This window comes from Euleptes europaea, chromosome 5 (genome assembly GCF_029931775.1).
Source record: "Euleptes europaea isolate rEulEur1 chromosome 5, rEulEur1.hap1, whole genome shotgun sequence".
NCBI lineage: Eukaryota > Metazoa > Chordata > Lepidosauria > Squamata > Sphaerodactylidae > Euleptes > Euleptes europaea.
Genome location: NC_079316.1, coordinates 18,724,657 through 18,749,898, shown reverse-complemented (window position 1 = coordinate 18,749,898; position 25,242 = coordinate 18,724,657). Strand labels below are relative to the sequence as shown.

The 25,242-nt window shown below is 44.0% G+C and overlaps 1 protein-coding gene across 1 annotated transcript in view; it reads left to right on the top strand.

Annotated features, from left to right (window-relative positions):
- Positions 1–25,242, top strand: part of FNDC3B (fibronectin type III domain containing 3B) — a 327,633-nt gene that overhangs the window by 214,747 nt on the left and 87,644 nt on the right. Inside the window, exons 7-8 of the mRNA XM_056849976.1 lie at positions 19,410–19,468; positions 24,444–24,601. Coding sequence (XP_056705954.1) covers positions 19,410–19,468; positions 24,444–24,601 — 217 coding nt within the window. The remainder of the gene's footprint in view (positions 1–19,409; positions 19,469–24,443; positions 24,602–25,242) is intronic.

Sequence of the window (25,242 nt, the reverse complement as noted above, 5' to 3'; positions counted from 1 at the left end):
TTAGGTGCTGTGGAACACATGCAGGACAGTGCTGCTGCTGCAGCCATCTTGTTTGTGGGCTTCCTGGAGGCACCTGGTTGGCCACTGTGTGAACAGACTGCTGGACTTGATGGACCTTGGTCTGATCCAGCATGGCCTTTCTTATGTTCTTATGTACCTTGGCTTTAAAGTGTTCAAGTCGTTCATGAAGAAGAGCTGAGATAATAGATATGATCTCTGTTCAGTCCCCATGTTTAAGTCTTGTGCCAACAAAGAAAACTACTCCAGAACATTTTATAGCTGTAGCTGAAGAATTGGTTCTCGTTGCCCTTCCCTGGGGAAGGGGAAATAGTTCTCTGGGCATAATTCAGGGGTGTGGGGGTGGGTACCTTCTGTTCTCTTCTGACTTCTGGAACTGCCTGACTGGTTCTTCCGAGTATGTCCTCCTTTTTAATTTCCTTCACTTCTAGACTTGGGAATTTCTCTTCTTGTTTCTCTTATTTGATCCCTTCCTCCAACCCCCTTAAAGCGTACAGTTAGCTGGTCTCTCTCCTCTCCTTCCCACCTGTCGAGCCCCCTTCCTACGCATATGCAAAAGCCGCCCAGGCTGTGGAGGAAAGCCGAAATATACCTTACTTCAGTAATTCCTTCCAAAAGTCAGGAAGTTGGTCGGTCATTTTGCCACCACAATATTGAACACATAAAGCTGCCTTCTACTGAATCAGACCCTCGGTCCATCAAAGTCAGTATTGTCTACTCAGACCGGCAGCGGCTCTCCAGGGTCTCAGGTTGAGGCCTTTCACATCACCTACTTGCCCAGTCCCTTTAACTGGAGATGCCGAAGATTGAACCTGGGACCTTCTTTTTAGGTGATGGTACACTGAAGCAGAGGGAGCAGCTTGCTCTGAGACCACCATGATGTCATGGCTGCGGTGCCCTTTGGACAGGGAGCTGCGCCGCTTACATTCTTGGCTTCGTAGGCGTAGCTGCTCTCCACTTAGACACGTTCAAAAACACCGACTAGCTTTGTGCTTTCTACTTCGTTATATTCAGAGCTAGTTCCGGTGTGCTGGCTTTAGACAGGAAGGGTCCAAGTGAGCCATGATGGTGTTTATAGTGAGAAGAAAGGACTGGTGCTGAAAGGAAAAGCTCACCAGCCCAAGGTTGCCTTTTATCTATTTTAGGTGTCTTCCGTATTGTTGTTTTAATGTGTCATTCTGTCAAAACCAGACAGCAGTAACGGCATGTCAAGGGGTACATCTGTTGTTCCCCTTTGTGAGACACAAAGTTTAGGGGATCAAGGATATCCAACATCTGTCACGGATCTGTCATGGTATTTTACCCCAACAATCTGTCATTTTACCTCACAAATCTTTTCATGGCATTTTACCTCGCAGATCTGTCATTTTACCTCACGGATCTGTCATGGCATTTTACCAAGGCAATTCCATTTAGCCCTCTCGAAGGGTCAGCTGTGTTGTGGTCATACCAAGAATGTGCTCAGATCTTCAGCCAATATTAGAGGAGGAACAGTTGTTTCCAGTGCTGCTTTTCTGCAGTTGTAACAAAGGGGGTGAAGGAAAATAAACCCAAAACTCACATGGCCTGACTATCCTTGCATTCCTCTGCTTGCCTGTCGCACACAGAAGTAACCTGTTTTTCCTCCTAATTTCGGGCTTGTCTGATTGGCTTAAAACAATAAAAAAGAGAAAAAAACACTCAAATAATGTAGACAGAGCTTCAAAGGTTGAGCTACAAACTCTACAATATAACAAAATAATTACGTTTATTGCAAGGTGTACCCAGTAAAATTGCTAAAAACACAGGGAATGTTATTATTAGTTATTTTATTATTTTATTGGACTTCTAGCCTGCCCTCTCCTGCAAATGCTGGGCTCAGAGCGGCTGTACAGGCTACATATAAAAATCAGTTATAAAATTCTTATGCACAGTTGATATACAAACAATGTAAATGACCAGTGCTTGACCAGATGCGTTTTGGCCTGAGTAGACCTTCCTCAGTGGTCATACCTATATCCTTGGACAGTCAGATATAAAGGGTTTATATTTAATGGCATTGTTTGTAGAGGTTTCTTTCACCTTTAGTTCTCTTTGGAATGAATGTCTTGGGGGAAGAGTGTTTCAGGGCAGAAAAGGAGCATCTTTTCCAGCGTGGTGTAGTGGTTAAGAGCGATGGTTTGGAGCGTTGGACTCTAATCTGGAGAACCAGGTTTGATTCCCCACTCCTCCACATGAGTGGCGGATGCTAATCTGGTGACCTGGGATGGTTTCCCCACTCCTACACATGAAGCCAGCTGGGTGACTTGGGCTAGTCACAGAGAAGGGAAGGTGATTGTAAGCCGGTTTGATTCTTCCTTAAGTGGTAGAGAAAGTTGGCATATAAAAACCGACTCTTTCTTCTTCTTCTTCTTCTTCTCCTCCTCCTCCTTCTCCTTCTTCTTCTCCTTCTCCTTCTCCTTCTCCTCCTCCTCCTCCTCCTCCTCCTCCTCCTCCTCCCCCCCCAAGGGGTCCATTGTTCTCAACTTGTGAATGAACTCAAGTTGAGGGAGGAGTGGAGCAGTAGCGTAGCAAATATATTTTGCCTTGATTTTTTTAGAAGGATTTTAAAACTGTAATTGGTATAGCTTAGGAATTTAAAAGGGAAAAGGGCACACCGGATGCTGTGCTGTGCATGACCAATAAATGTTTCTGCCAGTCTTTGAGATTGTCAAGGCCTCTAGGAATCTGGAAGAAATTCTGAGAAAGCAGATTGTGTTGTGGCTGGCACATCTGCAAACCTGGAACTGTGCTTAAGGCATCCAGTTTTCAAGGCCGTTGCTCTGAGGTCACCTCGCTGGAACGGAGGGGCTGTGGAGATAGTAAATACTTTTCTGTAGCCAGCCGCTAAGTGTCTGTCTAGCTGTACAGCTTCCTTTTCTGCTGTGGAAAGAAAAGGGAATGGGTGGGTAGAACTTTGCCATGTTTACAGCGGAGATATTTTAATTAGCTTTAGGGCTTGCAATTCAAACAATTTGCATAAAGCAGCTGCTGTTGGAGCAACCATGAACTTTGTTCCTTGTGGGAACCTGAAGTTTGTGACACATTTTTTCCTCTGTATGTATATTTAATCCTTTCCCCTGTTCCATAAAAGATTTCTGCAAGGGCGGAAGAATGTTGTGTTTGTTGTAATTCAAGAGAGCAAAGACACATGGTAGCGGAAACATCTCTCAGAGAGTTGTTCAGTGGGCCCAGCGTAATTTTTCCCTGTGTCTTCAGATAACTTCTCCTGCATAGACTAGTCCACAACAAAACCACGTGCCTTTTTCCCTGCTAGGCCCTTGCATCTCACTAAGACCTACTATGAACTACAAATCTGCCCAACATGTATTAATTAATTAAATACTTAATTAGATTTCAACCCATCCTTTTCCAATGAAGATCAGGCTCGGGGCAGCTTACATCAGTTAAAATACAGTATCTCACAATAAATAAATATCATTAACATCAATAAAACGTATTAACAGTTAAACAAACTAAGCCGAAGAGTCCAAGGATGCCTTTAAAATTGGTACTGGTAATTGAATTCATTTGTGCCCCACCTTTTCCCCAATGGGGGACCAAAGCAGCTTGCATTGTTCTTGTCTCTTCCATTTTATCCTCACAACAGCTCCATTAGGTAGGCTAGGCTGAGAGTGTGTGACTGGCCCAAGGTCACCCAGCAAGCTTCCATGGCACAAGAGGGGATTCGAACCTGGGTCTCCCAGATACTAGTCTGACACTCTTAACCACTACACCATACTGGCTCTCCTTCTGTAAGTCTCCTGTGGGTTGATTCTGCAGGGGGAGATAGCTGGTCCACCAGGAATGGTCTTTGAAGAAAGCGTTTCTGCTGTCACTGTGAAGAACCTGAGGCTTCTTGAGAACACAGTTTGGAAAACCACCATCTCATACCTTTAAGCTCTATATTCTGAGCCTGCATGCATGGAAGTAAACTCTTCTAAATTAAGTGGGAATTAACAGCTATTCTGTGTAAACCCACCAACAGCACGGTGTAATGGTTAGTGTGTGGAGCTAGGAGCTGGGAGACCCAGCATTTGAATCCCCGCTCTGCTCTGGAAGGTTGCTGAGGGACGTAGGGCTAGTCAAACGCAGACAGCCTAACCTTCCTCACACAGTTTCTATGAGAATAAAATGAAGGAGAGGAGAAGTGTGTAAGTTTTTATGGGTCTCCTGTTGGGGAGAAACACATTGTATAAATGTAGTGAATACATGAGTAAATAAGGGATCATTAACTCTTCAGGTTAGAAGAGTGATTGCTGACAGGTAGAAATATTGTATGCCACACACCCAACCATTTCCTTGGCATACCCCGTGCCCACTTTGACTATGCATTTAGAAGAAAGTTTCTTCATGCCTTTAACTTTAATACTTAAGTGGACCCTTCTTATGAGAGTTATTCTACATTTGCTTCCATTGGGGGGAAAAAACTCTGTACTTGTTTGTTTTTATTGCTTTCCAAAGTTCTGACTTCTCATATTGTCTCCGCTCTTCAGCCATTAAGGACTTTGAGAGCACATGAGATTCTTCCCTGTTCAGGCAGTTGTCCCTTTAGAACGAGGGGCACTTGAAGCGGGGAGCATGTAGCAGAACAATCCAGCCCATGGGACTTTGGGTAATCCATTTCTATTTGTTGTTGATCCAAGCCCAGCATGGAGGCGTCCTACAGGCCTCATAAAAACCCATCTGGTTCGTAAAAAGAGCTTTAAAACGAAGGGACGTGACGAGCTGGTGAGAGGTTCTAGTGGTCTGACTTTATCTTTGCTTCTTCCACTGAGAGCCGGCTGGGCTAAAATACGTTCAGTCGCCTTTCTGATGCCTTCATTTGGTAATGTTTTGTCATATGATTCACTGGGGGGGGCAATAGAGATTGCTGTTTCAGATTATTATGGGGCACGCTGCTTTCTTCTCATGCGCTTCCCAAACTGAAAACATGGCGTCCTGCATTTGCATACCATGGCAATTGTGTTAGTCATGTAACTTCGTTTCCTCTTCAGGAAGAGGCCATCACATTTATTTTTATGCTGGAAAACCTGCATGATTTGTGATTGAATGTGAAGGATAAGCTCCCTGCAGCTCAGCTTAATTTATTGTTTCAATATTGGAAAGCTGATGCCCAAACCGAGGAACGTGCTGTGCCTTTGATGAGGATTAATCCTTGTACGTTGCTGGCGTTCAGTTGTGAACTAGAGTCACAATCCGGAGTGCCCCTTTAGTCATCTCCAAGAGCTCTGATGTGCCTGGCCGTCATTCAGACTCTCCCCCCGCCCACGTTGTCCAGCTGCCTTGCGCACTCTATCGCAAAACAGCTGGAATGCGGTCAGGCTGATGTGTGGGAACAGGCAGAGTCCATTCTGTGCATTAGCTACAGGTTAGTCGGGCGGAGGAGCCAGGCCGTAATCAGCTGCCTTAGGAAGACCAGGAAGAATCTTCTTGGCTCTTTGCAGCTCCTGAACTCTGTGGAGCTGGTCACTGCAAGACCGCCTTCTGGCCATACGCAGTAGTAGTGCAGCAGAGAGCAGGCAAGCAAGTCCCTGCCCTAATTGTAATGAACAGAGGAAGAGGAAGAAGCGGAGGAGGAGGTTTTTTTATGCCAATTTTCTCTACCTTTTTTTATGGAGAGTCAACCCGGCTTACAATCTCCTTACCTTCCTCTCCCCACAACAGTAAAGTTGCCAACCTCCAGGTAGCGGCTCAAGATCTCCTGCTATTACAACTGATCTCCAACCGATAGAGATCAGTTCACCTGGTGAAAATGGCCGCTTTGGCAATTGGACTCTATGGCATTGAAGTCCTCCTCAGGCTTCGCCCCCAAAATCTCCAGGTATTTCCCAACCCAGAGCTGGCAACCCTACACAACAGACACCTTGTGAGGTAGGTGGGGCTGAGAGAGCTCGAAGAGAGCTGTGACTCGCCCAAGGTCACCCAGCTGGCTTCATGTGTAGGAGTGGGGAAACCAAACTGGTTCACCAGATTAGAGTCCACCGCTCATGTGGAGGAATGGGGAATCAAACCCGGTTCTCCAGATTAGAGTCCACCGCTCTTAACCACTACACTTAGGTCTCTGCTGTTGGATGTCCTTGTTCGAGGCCTGGCTTTTATGCATGCTTTGATTGTGCGAGTTATCACGGAAGTGCCAGCTGACCTTTCTCCAATCAGTGCACCACTTCCTTGTTTTGAGCTGATTGATGGTGCTGAGGGCCCTGTGGGACATCTTCTCATTTCACTTTTGCTTAACTGAGTACTAGAGCTGAGCTAAACTATTCTCAGACTCGTCGAGAGTTGAAACAGGGCAAGCTTTTCCCACTGAATCAGTTGCTAAAATAATCCCTTGAAAACTCCAATAACAAATGCTCTAGTAACGCCCCTTCACCAAACTCCCGGTATTAATTTTCAAACTTCTTTTGGTCACCATTCCTTCTTCAGTAGCTGCCTCTCTTTTCTTGTTTTGCTGACTGCCTCTTTGAATCTTGTTAGGGGGTCAATTGTCCCTTCAGTGACATTTTGACATTGTATGTCTTGGTTTTAATATCATGCAATGTCTTGTGCATGTGGGGGGAAAGTCCTTATTTGCACAACTGGCAACTCTGTGTTTTCTGCATAGATACAATGGACTTAATTTCCTGAAGTATGAAGAAACCATGAGAAGAAGAGTTGGTTTTTATATGCCAACTTTCTTTACTACTTAAGGGAGAATCAAACCAGCTTACAATCACCTTCCCTTCCCCTCCCCACAGCAGACACCCTGTGAAGTAGGTGGGGCTGAGAGTGTGTGACTAGCCCAAGGTCACCCAGCTGGCTAGGAGTGGGGAAACCAACCTGGTTCACCAGATTCGCGTCCGCCGCTCATGTGAAGGAGTGGGGAATCAAACCTGGTTCTCCAGATTAAAGTCCACCACTCCAAACCACCGCTCTTAACCGCTACACCACACTGGCTCTGTCATCTGGTTGAGAAACAGTAATTGTCATTCTTAATTGAATGTGCACTCAGTTGCATATAAACAAATAATGTGGGTGTGTAAATTGCCGTCACATCACAGCCGACTTATAGCAACCCCTGGTAGGGCTTTCAAGGCAAGTGATTAAGCAGAGATGGTTTGCCATTACCTTCCTCTGCAGAATCTTCCTTGGAGATCTCCCTTCCAAGTACTGACCCTGCTTAACTTCCAAAATCTGATGAGATCGGCCTATACTATACCATTCCACATCCTGAACAAATAGCTTTGAAGAAAAACATTTGGCTTTGTTCAGGTGTATGTGTGCTTGCTCGGTGGGCACCATCCTACAAGAGACGCTCCATCCTTTCTTGTGAGAGAAGCGGGGAAATTTGCTTTTAAAATGGTGCCCCCCAAAACATTGATTTTTGTTTTTAAATCTTGTTGCTTGCTAGGGGGTCCCTTTTTAGTCTGTCGACAAACATTTATAATAAATCTAATACTATAATCCTTGAAATGTTGCAACGCCAATTATTGCATAAAGTCAACTTTATTCATTGTGTGTCTGACCTGAATGGTGGTGAAGTACGGAATTTGTTACCAGCCATGGAGGTTAATACAGTACAAAAAACAATGAAACAGTTTAAAAATTATTAGTGGGTTATAGAGGGGTTTAATGAGGGGGTGTTACTAGAGTATTTGTTGTTTGGGTCTTTGAGGGTTTATTTTTGTAACTGATTCCGTGGGGCAGGGGGGAAATTTGGTATTCCAAAGCTCAACTTTCAAACCAGAGCAAAACATCTCAAATCCTGGCATCCTTGACTTCGCTTTATACTTCGGTTTTGTTAGTCTTGTCTCTCAGAAACTGAATCCTATCAGCTATGTTAACTTCCTTTATTTTGTCTAGGGGCTATAGACCCTGAAGTATGTCACGTCCTCGTACGTCAATGGATAATTGTATTGTCTTAGATCCCAAGTATCTTGATAGGTCTCTTCAGCTGCAGTGGGACAAACTAGGCCATACAGTTGATGCTACAAAAGAGAAATAAACTGTTGCTCCAAAGGCAGTCAGACTTTTAGTGTGTTCAAGTTAGATCAATATCACAAATTTGTCCTTCCTTTAATAGGCTGTGAGCTAACCACACTAAACTGCTGGGCAGAATTTTTAAAATAGTTTTAATTTTATATAATTTATTTAAATGTATATATGTTCCTTTAATTTTCCTTCTGGCTCTTAAATTCAAATAAACCCAAAATAAATTTCGGTACTGGAACTGTGATAGCTGGATCATAACAACCCAGCAGAAATTGTAGCTTATTAGCTAAAGGCATGTCTGTATCAGGAATTAATGGATTGATGAGCTGTATTCTTAAATGCTTATATCTTCTACAATAAAATAAGACATGCTCCATGGTTTCCACATCCACATAGATGCTCGAAGTAGGGCTTTTTCGAATAGCTCCCACTCAAAACGGCTGCGGGTAATACATTGAATCTTGCTAAAAAGAAAGCTCTTCTGTAAGCTGGGATGGTTAAGAAATCAATATACGGATAACAAGAATTTGAATATGTAAAAAAGCAGGAGTATGTAAAAAAGCTCTCCCCAAAAAGCAGGAGAGCACACACAAATTTGGCTCTTAGGGTGTGACGATGCAACAAGCAGAAAACCTTTTAAGACATGGCCTACAGTAATGCAAAAAGTGGGTTAGTTATGAAGGTGGAAGGCGGTGTTGTAAAAGCATTAGAAAATAATTCTACCAGACAGCATAAAATATCCAGTAACAATGCATTAGGACTGTGATTACAGGACTGGAAACAATGCAAACTACCATAATATAGAAAACAGGTTACTAAGGTTCACTGCTTCACCTCTTCTGATTCACCACTAACTCTCAGCTGACCTTTGGTGGATGTAACTTACTCAGAAGACATTGGGTACATCTGTGTTTGTGTGTGTATCAACATAGCATACCTCCCAATCCCTGGACTTTAAACAGTGAGGGAGAGGGAACCTCTAAATTGGTGGTCTTCAAACTTTCCATACCCCGGACCCACCTTTAACTCCTACGTGTCAGCATGGGATGTGCTGAGCTGCAAGCACATGGCAGGACGTTACATGGTATCACAGTCATGTGACCAGGAAGAGGGCAAGCCAGAGGTATGACCTTACCAGCACCAAAGCCAGCAGACCCAGAGAGCTGGGACAGGAAACAGGGGCCAAGTGGCTTAGAGGTGTATCGTATAAGGAATGCACCAAGGCTGAGTGTTACGGAGGGATCCTCTTGGCTGCTGAATGAGGTCACTTTGTTATTTCGGTGATCCACATGTGTGCATGCAAAGCGAGGGAGGAGGAGGCATGATGCCCTTGGTTTCTACTTTAGCAACAGGCCCTTCCAAAAAGCAGCAAAAAAAATAAATAATGGTGGCTCTTCAGATGTTTGTAATCCAACAGGTAGTAGGGGGACCATGAGACGTGCCTGAGGTAGGGTTGGCAGGTCCCTTTTCACCACTGGTGGAAGATTTTTGGTGTGGAGCCTGAGGAGGGTGGGGTTTGGGGAGGGGAGAGACTTCAATGCCATAGAGTCCAATTGCCAAAGCGGCCATTTTCTCCAGGGGAACTGATCTCTATAGGCTGGAGGTCAGTTGTAATAGCAGGAGATCTCCAGCTACTACCTGGAGGTTACCAACAAAAACAAACATCTCTGTACTGTTACCATAAGTTAGGAAATTAGTACAAGAATATGCTGAGATATCTGCAAAAACAGTTTGTATTGGAAAACTAAACAAACAATAACAACAAGGTACTATATACAGAAGTGACAAATCACATCAGTGAAGTGCACTTGAAGTGAATGCATACACTTATGGTGAAATATGTGGGACTGAAGAAGACTCCGAAAGTATCGTATCCCAGCATTCCATCTTGTTCTTCAGTAATATGAACATCCATTGAACATCTACCTGCATTTAGGATACGAAAAATATATCCCTAGATTGCTGTATATGCTTATGGCAATTTATGTACATAGCACTTCACTGATGTGATTTGTCACTTCTGTATATAGCACCTTGTTGTTATTGTTTGTTTGGTTTTCCAATACAAACTGTTTTTGCAGATATCTCAGCATATTCTTGTACTAACTACCTGGAGGTTGGCAACTGTAGCCTGAGGGTTTTTGACCTATGGGTTTTTAAAAGAGACTTTTCATGTACATGTTGTTAAACCAGAAGCTATTTGCGCCACTTTCCACTTTCCTCCTTTCTGTGCTGGTTGAAGTGGGGAGGTAGTTGGCAGTTTGAGATTTGGGGGGGGGGCGCTTGCGGAAGAGCCGTGTATCTTCCTGGGATCAGGCTACACCGGATGGGCCAGTCCTGTGCTTCCAGCTGGCATAAAACTCTCTGAGCTTCTGCATTCTCTCCCAGGTCAGCAAGAAAACATCTCTTTTTGCACTACCAAACTACTAGTCTTCTGCTTGTGTGTCTAGCTGCCTGCCTACTCCACAGTACATGCTGTCTCTTGGGTACGGACGTCTGATGTGTATTTGTGTGTGTGTATAAAGCAGTTATATGTATTTACTCCCTGCTGGGTAATATGTCTGACCCTCCTGTGTCCCCTTCCCCTTTCACATCTAAAATAGCCATCATATTTATTTTATACTTCCTGTACCTTAGAATACTTATTGTGTGATCAGAGTGGAGTGCAGCAGTTATCGTTGAGTTAAAAGGGGGTCAAAGTAAGGGTTAGTTACTGTTCAAAGTTTTTTTTTTTTATATGCAGGGAGGGAAGTTATTTTAATCATTTATACTCAACTTTTCTCCCCAATGGGAACCCAAAGTGGTTTAGAACCTTCTCCACTTCTCTGTTTTATCATCACAGCAACAACCCTGTGAGGTAGGTTAGGCTGAAAGTGTGTAACTGGCTCAAGGTCACCCAGCCAAGCTTCTGCAGCAGAGCGGGCATTTGAATCTGGCTCCCCAGATCCTAGTCTGGCATTTATACTACACCACTCTTTATTATTTTCATCTGATCTTGTTACCAAGGGTGAACAGAGTCTGCTCATGACCTCTTGGTCCACAGGGAGGGGTCGTGGCTCAGTGGTAGAGCATCTTCTCGGCATGCAGAAGGTCCCAGGTTCAATCTTCGGCATCTCCAGTTAAAGGGACTAGGCAAATAGGTTATGTGAAAGACCTCTGCCTGAGACCCCGGAGAGCCACTGCCAGTCTGAGTAGACAATACTGACTTTGACGGACCAAGGGTCTGATTCAGTATAAGGCAGCTTCATGTGTTCATGTGAGCATAAAGAACAGAAATAAAAGAATAATAAAGGAAAGGCAAACAGCGTCCTTGCTGCAAAACACTCTAAGGAGAGGAAGTCCAGTCCACACAGTAAAGATTTAAGGTCTAGAATGTTTCAGATTTAGCTTCTGGCAGCTAAGGTGATGTAACAACCATGAAGATTTTGCCGTAGCGTGGTGAAGGAAAGGGAAAGGGATGCAACGCTTGCTCTGTCTCTAGATGCAGAATCAAACCAAGCGATTTATTATCTGTTTAGCTTTGCTTCAGAAAATATCAGATCCTTGCAACTGGAGCGATAAATTTCTATATGGAAATTTATACGTGGACCCTAGGGGAGTCTCTGTTACTGATCCAGCATGTGAACTCAAATTTCATGGCCTGGGTTTACTTTTTTTCATGGCTCAGAATTAGAGCACTGAATGCCTAGTAGGCATGTGTGAAACCACAGGCAGAATTCCATTTTCACTTTGGTTTTCCTGGCCCCGAGTGGTGATTTTTCCATGGAAAATCCATCCGTCTCATCCAACTTCATCCAGTTCCCTGTGTGTCGCTGTTCCTTCACGATTCTCAATTGCTCACATCAGGTTAAAGAACACAGATGTTTTTGTGCACCTGAGTTTCAGCCTTTGTTGTACTGCATCATTTATCATTTAATTAAGGCATATTTATATCCTGTTCCTCAACCAAGATTAAAGCTTACAACAATTAAAACCCATCACAGAATCCACAGAGGTGGTACGTAGCGGCAATTTTAGTTAATTTAATAGTAGTAAGGCAGTACGCAAAGACACAGAAGAACGGAGAGCAGCAGATGTACAAAAAAAGATTACATTGTCTGGTTCTTGAAGCGTCTCCAAGAGGACTGGAATGGGGTGGACCAAAAATCATCAAGTCCTGCCAGTTCTCACATGATCTGGACATCAGACTCTTACTTTCTCCTCTCACCAAGGGGTGATCAACAAACTAGACTTATCCCCCAATGAAAGGCATGAGGGGGAAATCCTCCTCTGGAAATGTGCTGTCAAGGACAGACTTGTCCGAATGTACGTCCCACATACATTCCCTGCTTAGACAAAGATGGAATGTACTATGAAAAAGTCTGAGGGCTTTTTCGAATTTTCCAATGGAAAAATTGGAAAGTGGATAATTTTAAATTCCTTAAATATGATAAATAATATATATTATATGCTAACTTCAGGTATAAATTATGCAATTTATATTATTAATAAAATAAAAGACATTTAGGTTTGATAGGAAAGTAAGTATTGCATAGATTACAATTTCCCCTCCTGATTTCTGTCTTTTCCTAAAGAAAAAAACCCTGCCTTCAAAACTTCCAGCAAGTTTTCATCTATATTGACTAGAAAGTAATTCCAGACCCTGAGATGTTTGTAAATAATGCTAAATTACACAATGGGAAATATTCTGCAGTTGTTTTCTGTTACCTCAGAAGCTCGAACCAAAATTAAATCAAAAGGGTTTTTGGTTTAACATTGGGAAGAACTTCACTGAACAGTTCTTCAGTGAAACAGGCTTCCTCAGGAGGTGGTGGGCTCTTCTTCTTTGGAGGTTTTTAAGCAGAGGCTAGATGGTCATCTCACAGCAATGCTGAATTTGTGAACTTAGGCAGATCCTGAGAGGGAGGGCAGGGAGGGTTAGTTTTTGGCTCTTGTGGCCCTTTCTTACATGCCCACGGTAATGCCGATCGCCACTTTGGGGGTCAGGAAGTAATTTTCCTCCAGGCCAGATTGGCCAGGGATCCTGGAGGTTATTTGCCTTCTTCTAGGCTTAAAGCAGGGATCACGGGTGGAGTGGGGGGTAGTTGTGAATTTCCTGCGTTGTGCAGGTTTTGAATTAGATGACCCCTTCCTGCTCTGAGTTTCTATGCTGCCTCTCCACTGTAGCTGCTCGGGACGGCTGTTGGGTGCCTCTGTCTGCAGGTAGACAGAATCTGATGAATGACTGTTACGTTCATGCTCCAAAAACTGCTTGGAGCCCTTGCCACCTGCTGAACAATCACCCTGTTTTTTCCTACCATCCAAAGAAAATTGCAGTTGACTGACCATTTCAGTGAAGTCTCTGATCCCAAAGAGGGAGGAGAAAAAAAGATTTGTCCAAGGTGAAAACCAGAGAAGTTTCTGTTTGAGATCCTCTGACGGAGCATATCATGAAACGCATTGGGATCTGAAACGTCAAATAAACCGCTCTCCCTTGCACCCTCTTCTCCTGCCTACCAGTGCAGCCTTCTTTGCTTCCCAAAGAGGTAACCATATTCAGTCATTCTTCAGCCAAGTCTTTCTGTCTCTCTCTAATGTAGCCCTGAGCAAGGACGGTGACTCTCTCCTTTTTGCGTTCCAGCGATCTAGGAAATAGGCAGGCATCCAAGGGCCAAGAATTACAGGATCAAGATATTTTGGCCTCGTATGCCTTTGTCAGTTTGGTGGAGTTATAGGAGGCCTCTTAAGTCGCTCATTCCCAACAGAGCTCTCATGAGCTCCAAGGATTTTGCTCACGCCAAATATTAATCTGGGTCCTCCTTTTAGGAGAGCGTGCCCAGTTTTGCAGCAGTCAATCATTTTGTTCTTGTTCGGGTGGTTTACTTTTCACAAAGACTGCAGTCATCAATGGCCTTCAAGGTCTTCTTAATTAAGGCTTGCCTTCTTATTCTTGTTTGGCCATGAAGTCGATAAATAATGGCAATAATCCCCAAACTGTATGCCCTGAGCACAAAAAAACTGTGAATGATTTAGGTCAGAGATCCCCAACATTTTTGAACTGGCGGGCACCTTTGCAGTTCTGACACAGCGTGGTGGGCGCAGCCACAACATGGCTGCCACAGCTTACCTTCAGTCACATGGTGAAGATTTTTGTGATATATTGGCAGCTGTCGCCAAAGCTACGTTTTTTAAAATGTTCACAACCGATCAAATCTCCAGTGGCCAATTTAGCGGGCAAAAGCCACACCTGAGAACACTTCATGGGCACCAGGAAAAGTGTCAGTGGGTGCCATGGCGTCCATGGGTACCACGTTGGGGACCCCTGATTTAGACCCTGTCACTAGGGTCGCCAACCTCCAGGTACTAGCTGGAGATCTGCTATTATAACTGATCTCCAGCCGATAGAGATTAATTCACCTGGGAAAATGCCCCTTTGGCAATTGGACTCTGTGGCATTGAAGTCCCTTCCCTCCCCAAACCCTGCCCTCCTCTGGATCCGCCGAAAAAACCTCCCACCGGTGGCGAAGAGGAACCTCGCAAACCATATCTATTGGCCTATGCTAGGAGTGGATAATTGTGTGTTGCCACTTTACATTGGGTACCGCTGGGCTAGTTAGTTTGTCCTGATAGAGTCATATTCCAGAATTACCCATCCTGGCCGGAGGGTATCCGTGCTCTGAATGAGCACAGAATCATAGAGTTGGAAGGGGACCACCAGAGTCATCTAGTCCAACCCCCTGCACAATGCAGGAATTTCACAACTACTTCCCCCCCACACCCCCAGTGACCCCCTACTCCATGCCCAGAAGATGGCCAAGATGCCCTCCCTCTCATGAACTGCCTAAGGTCATAGAATCAGCATTGCAGATAGATGGCCATCTAGCCTCTGCTTAAAAACCTCCAGGGAAGGAGAGCTTACCACCTCCCGAGGAAGCCTGTTCCACTGAGTCATTCTTCTGTACAGGGTAGATGGAGAAATTTTAAAAACGGCTGGCTTCTCTGGGGGTGTGAGTAATAGATAATCTCACAAATACTAATCCTAGTAAGGATAAAAGTGGCTTTAAAAAAAATATATTGGAAAGTATCACCTCCTCCCCAGAAGGTTATAGCCATTCTGGTGTATGGTTAAAAGATATGCCTCCGCTTCTGAAGATGCGCCTCCAAATGCATTTTTTCTTTTCGCCCATGGCTCTGACCCTTTCAAGAGGCAGTATGGCTGCAGGCCAGAAGCTGTTGGTCGGCCAGTACACTCACAGTAATTGTCCAGCCTCTTGGCATGATCCTGTCCAAAAGTCAGTCATGCGGCTTTTCCAACAAAGCGCAAGCTGTGCTTCAACTGCGTCTTATCTTGTGTGAATTCATGCCTCTGGAATCTGGTCTCCGTCCCTCGGTTGGGCCACCCGCAATCTCTGCAACCACCTCCCCTTCTTCTTCCCTTCACAAGCATCTGTCTAGCAGGGGAGTCTGTGAGAGTAAGGCCATTTATTCATGGAAGGTTTTGCATTGGATTTGTCACTCTAGATGCAAATTTTCCCCATCTGAATTCTCAAAACTCTGCATGGCGGCTTATTGTTGAGTTTTGAGAATATGGATGGGGAAAAAGTGCATCTAAAGAGTGGCAAATCCAATGCAAAACCTTCCATGAATAAATGGCCTAAGACTGCTTTCAGTCCTAGGGAAGTCTTTGTTTTAGAGTTATTTATTTATTTAAGAAATTTCTGGGCCTCTTTGTCAGAGTCCTACTTGAGGCGGCTTACAGTTACAAGAAGTTATCAGTCCAAAAAAAACAACAGGCCGTTAAAAGAAGTACCAAATAAACAAGTGTGAATAATTTCCCCCAGTTTGAAAAGGTTAAACTGTATTGACGTGATTCTCTTCCTGTTTTATTTGTGTCTGTGCATATTCACTGCCGTTGACTTTGAAGCTTCAGTCCTTTTACCTGCTTGCATGCTCCTTTTTTGAACTTAAAAAGGAGTTGGTTACACATCTTGTTCCTTGAGCCAGTGTGGTGTAGTGGTTAAGAGCGGTGGTTTGGAGCGGCGGAGTCTGATCTGGAGAACCGGGTTTGATTCCCCACGAGCGACGGACTCTAATCTGGTGTTCCGGGTTGGTTTCCCCACTCCTCAATATGAAGCCAGCTGGGTGATCTTGGGTTAGTCACAGTTCTCTCCGAACTCTCTCAGCCCCACCTACCTCACAAGGTAGTGTGGGGAGAGGAAGGGAAGGCGATTGCAAGTCGGTTTCATTCTTCCTTAAGTTGTTAGAGGAATCCAACATATAAAAGCCAACTCCTCCTCCTCCTCCTCCTCTTCTTCTTCTTCCTCTTCCTCCTCCTTGATGCTGTTTCTCTTAAAGAGCAGAGCTGTACCACTGTAGGTGGAGATTCGCATAATGAACCCTGCGCCATGTAAAAATGTTCCTTCTCAAAGAAAAATAGAGTTCACTAAGGGTCTTCTCCATGGTGATAATATGTGTAGTGATGTGGGTTTTTCCCTGGTGGGGGAACATTCCTTTACCTGGGCCTCACCTAAACTGGGGTGGCCCAGGTATGGGTTTACCACCTCATAAGCTGTTCGTGACAACTAGGCTTCAGATGGACTGGGCAAGTGTCCTCTGGGACTGATTCATACATGCATGTTCATTGCTTGATAACTAGCAGCTAAGCATACAGGCTGCCTCCACTGGAAAACACAGTGCGTAAAGTTATGAAAGGTAATGTGTCAGCTTCTGTGGCCAGTGGCTCCTTTTGCATTAAAACTTTCCCTAGCAGAGAAAAGCCTTAGCCAAAAGGGAATTGTTTCCTCCAACCCATAATAGTCGTTTGATAGATTAAAGTGTGTAATGCGCACAGCAGGTGGGTTAGAAGCATTTATGTTTTTTGTAACGCTGTTGAACGTCTGTTTTGTTGTAGAGCCTTCTTCCCCATCTGTAATGCAGCAACGCAAATCATTTAGCAGACTAAATAAACAAAGCAGAATTTTGTTTTCATGTACTCCTGTGTCATGTGGGTCAATTTATTAGCAGTGGTCTGGAAGGGGTAGATGGCTCCTTCCTCAGCAGGGGGTGGTATGTCTGACCAAAGGCAAAGGTTCTTACGCTTTTACACCACAAGGCACCCAGAAGGGGATGCAGTTTGATTTGCAGACTTGGTTCAGACCATGGATTTTCCCCTAAGTGGTCCTTAGGCTTGTCCTGCCTTCCCTCGGCTTGGATCTAGCAGTGCACAAGTGGAAACAAGAACAGACTTGACGCTCTTCCATTTGCACAAGGTTTTGTGCAACACCCAGCAGCATCCCCTCTGTGAATTATAGTGCCCAGAAATTGGTTGCACAAAGAATATGCAAAAACGCAAGTGGGGATAGAATGACTGTGTGTGTGTGCCAGCAAGTCGCAGCTGACTTTTGGCAACCCCGTAGGGTTTTCAAGGCAAGAGATGTTCAGAGGTGGTTTACCATTGCGTGCTTCTGTGTGGACTGAGAGAAGTCTGAGATAATTGTGACTGGCCCAAGGTCACCCAGCAGGCTTCATGTGGAGGAGTGGGGAATCGAACCCAGTTCTCCAGATTAGAGTCCACCACTCTTAACCACTATACCATGCTGGCTCTCAACATAGACGGACTAGCACAGTCTTTTTCTTAACTTCCACTCTTCTTGCACACCATCAGCTATTCATTCATGGCTCTATTCATTAGCTCATGCCCTTTTGGAATGCTGCTTTTAGGAGGAACTTAGATAATGTTATATCTTTCCCCTTTTAACATATAAATCTAATGCCTCTGTGTCTGACACAGTGGCTTTTTTATTAAGTGACAGGGATCTCAAGGCTACATTGTCAGTGGCAAGATTTATTTCAGTCCTTATATCCCTCAAACATTAGATCTAAAATTATGCTGCTCAAGATCAATGGATCAATGAAATTCTAAGGAAAGGAAAGGAAACTCTTAAATTTGCAAATAACAAGGAATTTGCTTCTTGGGGCGAAAACGCGTGGTCGCTTTAGCCCCCTTTATTCCCTGTTTCAGCCAGGATTCAGCCAGGATCGAATGCATGATTTTCCTGGCTGAAACAGGGAATAAAGGAGGCTAAAGCAACTCTGCGTTTTTGCCCTTGGACTCAATGACCAAGCCATCCATACATGAAAGAACCCCCAGCCACACAGAGGGGTGGCGTCAGCTGACTGCATCAGACATGAGCAAAGCTTAGAATTAGGGAGAGGCCAATATGGAATTATTGTCTCCCCTAGCGATTGTTTTTGCCAACCTGCAGTTTGGCATGATTCACACTGAGACAGTAAACCTGTATTGGGACTGCACCAGTTCAAACTTCCAGGGGAGATTGTGTGATCAAAATTCATAAAAATAAAACACTCCTCATAGAAAAATTTCCATCAGGTTACAGTCTGGCCTTCCTAATATGCAAGATTGCTGTGTGGAGGAACGTTGTTATGTGGAGCAGCATTCAAATATTTGAGGGTGGGTGGGAATATACTCTCAGAAGTGGTACAGCCCAAACACTATCTTTTTTTAAAAAAAGAAACATTTATTATTATTATCTTGATTATCAGTGAGACAAGCAAAATGTGAACAAATCAATCTACGTATCTTGCATAAGATTAACTGTAAATTATGACTATACACGATGAATATACATACCAGCAGATTCAATGAGATAAGCAGACTATAAATATGTGTGTGTGTGTTAAGTGCCATCAAGTCGCTTCCGACTCATGGCAACCCTATGAATCAATGTCCTCCAAAATGTCCTATCTTTGACAGCCTTGCTCAGATCTTGCAAAGTTTAGATATATACCAGGTAATAATTCAAGCAATATACTTAGATTGCCAATTATAGTAATTAATAGAATGCAAAAGACAAAATTTTATCACTAACTTTATCATTCCAAAACATGATAAATAATGACCCTTGTTCAGTAATTTTTTCTGAGTTCTGCCAGTTATTCCTTATAGATCTTTGATAATGTGTGAAATTTATCATTAGTCCGATGTGCCATATGTGATTAAAACAATCGTTATTAGGTGGGGTTTCTTTGTTATCCGGTTGGCACTAGCTGTTGGATGCAACAGTTAATGCTAATTTGCTCTAAAACCTTGATGTCAGGTCTCGTTCAACCTGGTTTCAAAACTGGTTCACCACAAACTCTGATTAAGAGTGAGGTCAGCACTAGCGTAAGCTGTAAACCACATGGGACGTTTGTGTTGAAGGGTTGGATAGCCTCTGAACTCGCAGTCTGCTCTTCATCCCTTAACCAGGGTTAGAAACGCTTAACCAAGGTTAGAAACCCAGGGTTAGAACCACAGCACGGTTTGGACAACGTGAATTCCAACTTGGGTGGATTTTGAATTTAGCTGACACTCTTTCCTCTGCACAATGGTAAATGTTTGCATCTCTTCTTTTTTTGCACAGAATGCGACACGGAAACAAAAAGGGTTCAAGACATTCTTTCCGGGATTGAGAAACCGCAGGTATGTGATTCAAAGGTGATGAGGGGAGGGTGCTTTGCACAACAGGGCAACTTGACATACATGTTGTATGGTTTCCCCCCCCCCCCCACAAAAGAGGGGAAATACTTTAGATTTTGCATTGGTAGATGTCCAACCTGTCGCTGATGGCTGCACGAAGCCTCTGAATTGGCCATCCCTGCATGAGTAGAGACAGCCTCTTGCCCTAGCCTGGTCACTAAGGCATCTTCTGCTCGCTGCATTAACAGCTTGTCCTACTTCCCCTTCACAAGTCCAGTTGAACGAAGAGTCCTCGACATTTATTTGCTGCTGCTGAAGTCTGTGGGATCCAGACCCAGGCAGCCCATTCCTGAAGGGGGGGTTAGATATGTGGTGGCTGGGAGCGTCGCAGCCTCACTACCTGGTGAGAGGCTTCCTGGCCACCAAAAAAAGATTTAAAACATTAAACAAATTGCTAACAAGAAAATCCCATTGCCATCAATGGGGCTGCGCCATCAAAAAGATGGCACAGCAACGCCGCAGTGCAAGGGGTTCCCGGAGTGAAAGGGGTTAGAAAGCTGCCTGGGGGCAGCTCCACCCCCAGGAATGCCCCCCATGCTGCCATGGGCTTTCCCTTCCCAAAATTCCCTGCCAACATGGCTGCGCTGGTGGTGGGGGCCAGCTCAGCTCCGCGGCTCCCTGACGCCAGCGTGCTTGCCCCCAGGACGGTGTAAGTGCCCCTTATCCTGGGCAAAAGGGACACTTAAACCGGCGCAAGGTCATGCTGGCTCCTAAGGAGCTTCGCGCCCCCCTTCAGGATTGCAGCCTTAGTCACTTGTCTTTACAGTTAGAGTGAGTACAGAAATAACCCCCGTAAACAATGTCAAACTCTCCAGCCAGCGTCCCTAACATACTATTTGTAGCTTTGCCTTTCCATGTGTTTGGTATGCGATGATTATGTAATAGGGCAGTCTGGTATAAAGGTTTTATATGCATTCGTCAGAGATGACCCACATGCTTAACTTGTGACTTCAGCACATATGTGAGTAATATGGCTGCTTGGGATTCCTGCCAGTAGTAACTGTATATTGCATGCTGCTGTCTAACGTTTACCCATGTGCACACCACGTCAGACAGCCTTGCACAAAAAGTAATGTAAAATTACTGATCTCTATATTGTTTTACAGATTTCTATATTATATAGAAGATTTATAGTCTGCTTTTTCAATAAAAACACTTTTCAGGATTGAGAACAAAACTAAAATTTGGGTATACAATAAAGCAAACTGATTGAGAGGATAAGACAAACTAATTCATACAGCAATCGGTAAAACACAGCAGACACTATCTATAAATCTCATGGTCTTGAATAAGCATTTTTTTTAAGCTTGCTTGAAAGGGCCAAGATCCTGAATCTCCAAACCCCGATTCCACAATCTGGGAGCTACCACTGAGGAGGCCCTTTCTATGGTGACTACCAACCTGACAGAAGATGTAACTGCTAGAAAAGAATCTACTAGTTATAAAAGAATCTACTAGTTATAAGAGAAACATAACATAGGAAAAAAATGAAAGAGCATTTAATGAAAAAATTGAACCAAAAAGGATTGAACCAGTCTGTCTGATTTGTAGTGTAAAGGGGAGGGAGACTTCTGCTGGACACTGACATGAACACTGTCAGAAGCCTGTAACAGAGGGCAGAAACATCGGTGGGGGGTTACAGAACCCTCCAGAACATCAGCCTTACATCCAGAATAATTTCTATCTTGTCTGGATTCTGTTTCAGTTTGCTATCCTTCAGACCATGGGAATCCTGCCCATTCATCTCCCAGTAGTTAGTCAGAGAAATAAACAGCTTGGTGCTATCAGCATATTGATGACATTCTACCCCAAAGCTCCAAACCATCTTGCTCAAAAGTCTAATATACACATTAAACAGAATGGCAAGAGGAGAGGTACCATAGGTATTGCAACTGTGACTTGGTACCATGATAACTTTGACCCCGCATTCTAGTATTATGAGAGAGGGAGAAAAGCTCCCTATCCACTCTCCATACCATGCCTAATTTTATAGACCTCTATCATGTCTCCCCTTAATCACCTTCTTTCGAAGCTAAACAGCCCTAAGCGTTTTAACTCTAGCCCCCTGATCCTTTTGGTTGCTCTTTTCTGCACCTTCTCAAGATCTGCAATATCCTTTTTTAAGGTGTGGTGACCAGAACTGCACACAGTATTCCAAGTATGGTCTCGCCATAGATTTGTACAAGGGCAGAGACTGGGAAGGGCAGCCATGAAGGAGCTAGAAAAGATTTTGTAGTGTAAGGATGTGTCACTGGCCACCAAGACTAGATTAATTCATGCCATCGTATTTCCTATTACTATGTATGGGTGTGAAAGCTGGACAGTGAAGAAAGCTGATAGGAAGAAAATAGATTCCTTTGAAATGTGGTGTTGGAGGAGAGTGTTACAGATACCACGGACTGCCAAAAAAACAAATCAGTGGGTTATAGATCAAATCAAGCCTGAACTGACCCTAGAAGCTAAAATGACTAAACTGAGGCTATCTTATTTTGGTCACATCATGAGACGACAAGAGTCACTGGAAAAGACAGTCATGCTAGGAAAAGTTGAGGGCAGCAGGAAAAGAGGAACACCCAACAAGAGATGGACTGACTCAATAAAGGAAGCCACAGCCCTCAATTTGCAAGGCTGTCAAAGATAGGACATTTTGGAGGACTTTCATTCATGGGGTCGCCATGAGTCGGAAGCGACTTGACGGCACTTAAGACACACACAGTATGATATCAGCAGTTTTATTCTCTATACCATGTCTAATTATGGCCAGCATGGAATTTGCCTTTTTCACAGCAGCCGCACCACCACCCCAAGATCCAATGGTTGTCAGCCGCTGCTCTGCGGGACAATGCTAGGGTACCACTCAGCCTCCTCCTCCTCCTACCTTCTCACCTTCCTCCAGCAGGAAATGGGAGCTCCATCCATCCTCTTTGCAGAATGAGCAATGTGGCCTGCTCTCTCCTAGTTGTTTTTTTTTTTAAAAAAAAAACACCTGTTGTTGTTCTCTGCGTTGGACCCATGCCCAAAATTGTCATCTGTGGGGGCTGTGGGAATCTCTATCCCTTTAATCTTAGGATTCTACAAATCATTAAAGTTCATAGAAGGACAGGATGGTTTTTGTTTTTGGGGTTGTTGTTTTTTCTTTCATTTAGCCATATGTGCTACATGGATACGTGTGTCCTTGGTAGTGATCATAAAGGAAAGAAACTATTCCAATAGAACATTGGCCGGATACTGTACATTAGCTTCCAAGTCCCCGTCTGAATTTATGCAAAACAATTATACAAGCATGTGTCCATAATAAAAAGAATTGGAGAGGGAGAAAATACAACTATCCCCATCTTTTAGTTTGTTATGCTGGTTTATCTCTCCCCTCCCCGAAATCCAGTTTGAATGTGTCTGTTCCTCACTTCTTTTTGACGTATAAAATTTACTTATTGATATCAAAAGGCAGTGGTTTTTTTTAAAAAAAAAACCTTTGTTCTTGGCTACCATCTCATTCCATTAGGGTACCCGGGGCATTTTAATTGCACTTTCTCATCTGAGGTGCTAAGCTTTTGCTGCAGCTGTCTGACTTAACTGGATGTCAGCTTTAATCAGGCCAGGTGTCCGAAGCAGTTGTTCTTTACGCAAGTTCAGAAAAATGTTAGTGCTACACGAATCCCTCCGTAGTTTGATAAACTTCGCCTAGTTACAAAACTGGTTTTTAATTTTTTTAAAAAAAGATGGGATCTTGTTAACATAACAAAAGGGTTTAGAATTTATTTATTTTTTAGATATTATGGGTGTTTTAGTGCCAGACTAAGATTAACAGCATTTGCTGATAACACGTTCAAATGCTGTTGACTTCTGAAAGCGGAGATCAACGTTAACTCCTCCGCCGTTGCTGTCATTTCTGTAGCGAAAGGTAACAGAGTCGGAGCTTGGCACAGAACTTGTTTGCTTGATATGTCAGCATCACAAAATTAGAACTCAGGATGGGCCTCGTCTGCTCCAGAAACTGTTGGTGGAGGGTGGAGTGGTCCTGTTATATTCTGTTCAGACTCCAGAGTGGATTGCGTAATCGGGAATGGAAATTGCAATCCGCTTCAGGCATTTGCAAAGAAATCTTAGCATTGTCAGCTCTCTGTTCCTGCTGAGACGCTTGAAATACAGTGAAGAGTTGGGGGTGCCACCATACACTTGAACACATGAAGCTGCCTTATACTGAGTCAGACCCTTGGTCCATCATTGTCAGCATTGTCTACTCAGACTGGCAGGTGCTCTCCAGAGTCTCAGAAGTTTCACACCTCACCTACTGCCTGATCCTTTTAACTGGTGATGCTGGGAACTGAACCTGGGAGCTTCTGCATGCAAGGCAAATGCTCTACCACAGAGCTGTATAGCCCCTCCCCTTAAAATGGAGGCCTCTGAGTATAAGGCAGATGATGTCCTATGCAGCATCTTATTGTCATGCCAAGCCTTGATGTTCCAAGGCTTCTGGTGTGGAATTAGTGTTATGATGCTCTCTCATTGTACCAGACTCCTTGACACACAGAAGGTGGGAGTAGTATAACCTTGGGTAGGGGTGGGAGGGACAGGATCCTGTGACCATGCACTTTCCATCTTCCTGGTAACTGTCTGAAACCCCCTGGAATTCAGCAGGCCCTGGGTTTGTTCTGAATTCTGCCTCAATTCAGACTCAGGTTTTTGGTTGAGGCAAAACTCTGCGTAGTAATGGGGCAACCCGATTACGACTATAAATTCATCTCATGTAGTTTAGGTGTACCACTGATAACCTTATTTGTTCCCCTAGGCAGATTTTTGTCTCTTAGTGATATGTCGGGGGAGTAGACATGAGGATACATGTATGTGCATTGACGTTTGGATTCCAATATGCCTCTTAGAATTTATCCTAATGCCTCTTTCGTTTTCCTCCCCGAAGGTATCGAATATTCAAGCAAGAACGGTTTTGCTCACGTGGTCTCCTCCGCCTGGCCTTTTAAACGGGGACAGACACAGCAATGGTTTGCCTTACACCTGTACTTACGAAGTGGCCTTATCAGACAAAGGGAGAGATGGAAAGTACAAAATAATTTACAGGTAGATGTGGGCATATGCTATGATTTGGTGCTTGTTTTACCACCTAAGGAGTGTCTGTAGGATTTGCTGTTCTTGTTTCCCACCCTTGCCTCCACCCCGGATTGAGTGCTATGTTCCTTTTTCATTCAAAGTTCTAAACCATTTTACCATTCCTCCTTTTTCTCTCTCCCCGTTACCCGCTAGTTTTTTCCATCGTATTCACCAGCTAAAAGAGCTGTTTCCAAAGTATTTATATACATACCCCAATGACTTCCAGAGTGGAATGTTGATGATATGCCAGTTTGACTACTGTGTACTCCACACATTTCATTTTTTAAAAGAGGCCAATTCACCTACAAATCTCTGAAACTACCTCTTTTATCTGGGCGTCGCCTGATTCTAATAGGTGATGTCCGGCTGATGGGGATTGGTTGCTTTCTCTTTATGGGCAAGTTAAGCCAGATGGCACATGTATGAGTAAACCTGGTACTTTTCCGCACAGGTTTCTTTAATTGCCTCTGGCCCTGTCCTGCTTCAGGTTATTCCCTGATTTCTGCATGCATTTTTGTGCTTTTAATTTTCGCTTTGGCTTTTTTTGGTCCCCACCCCACCCTGTTTTTTTTTTTGCTCTTTTGAGACCCACTTTTACCCTGATACATTTC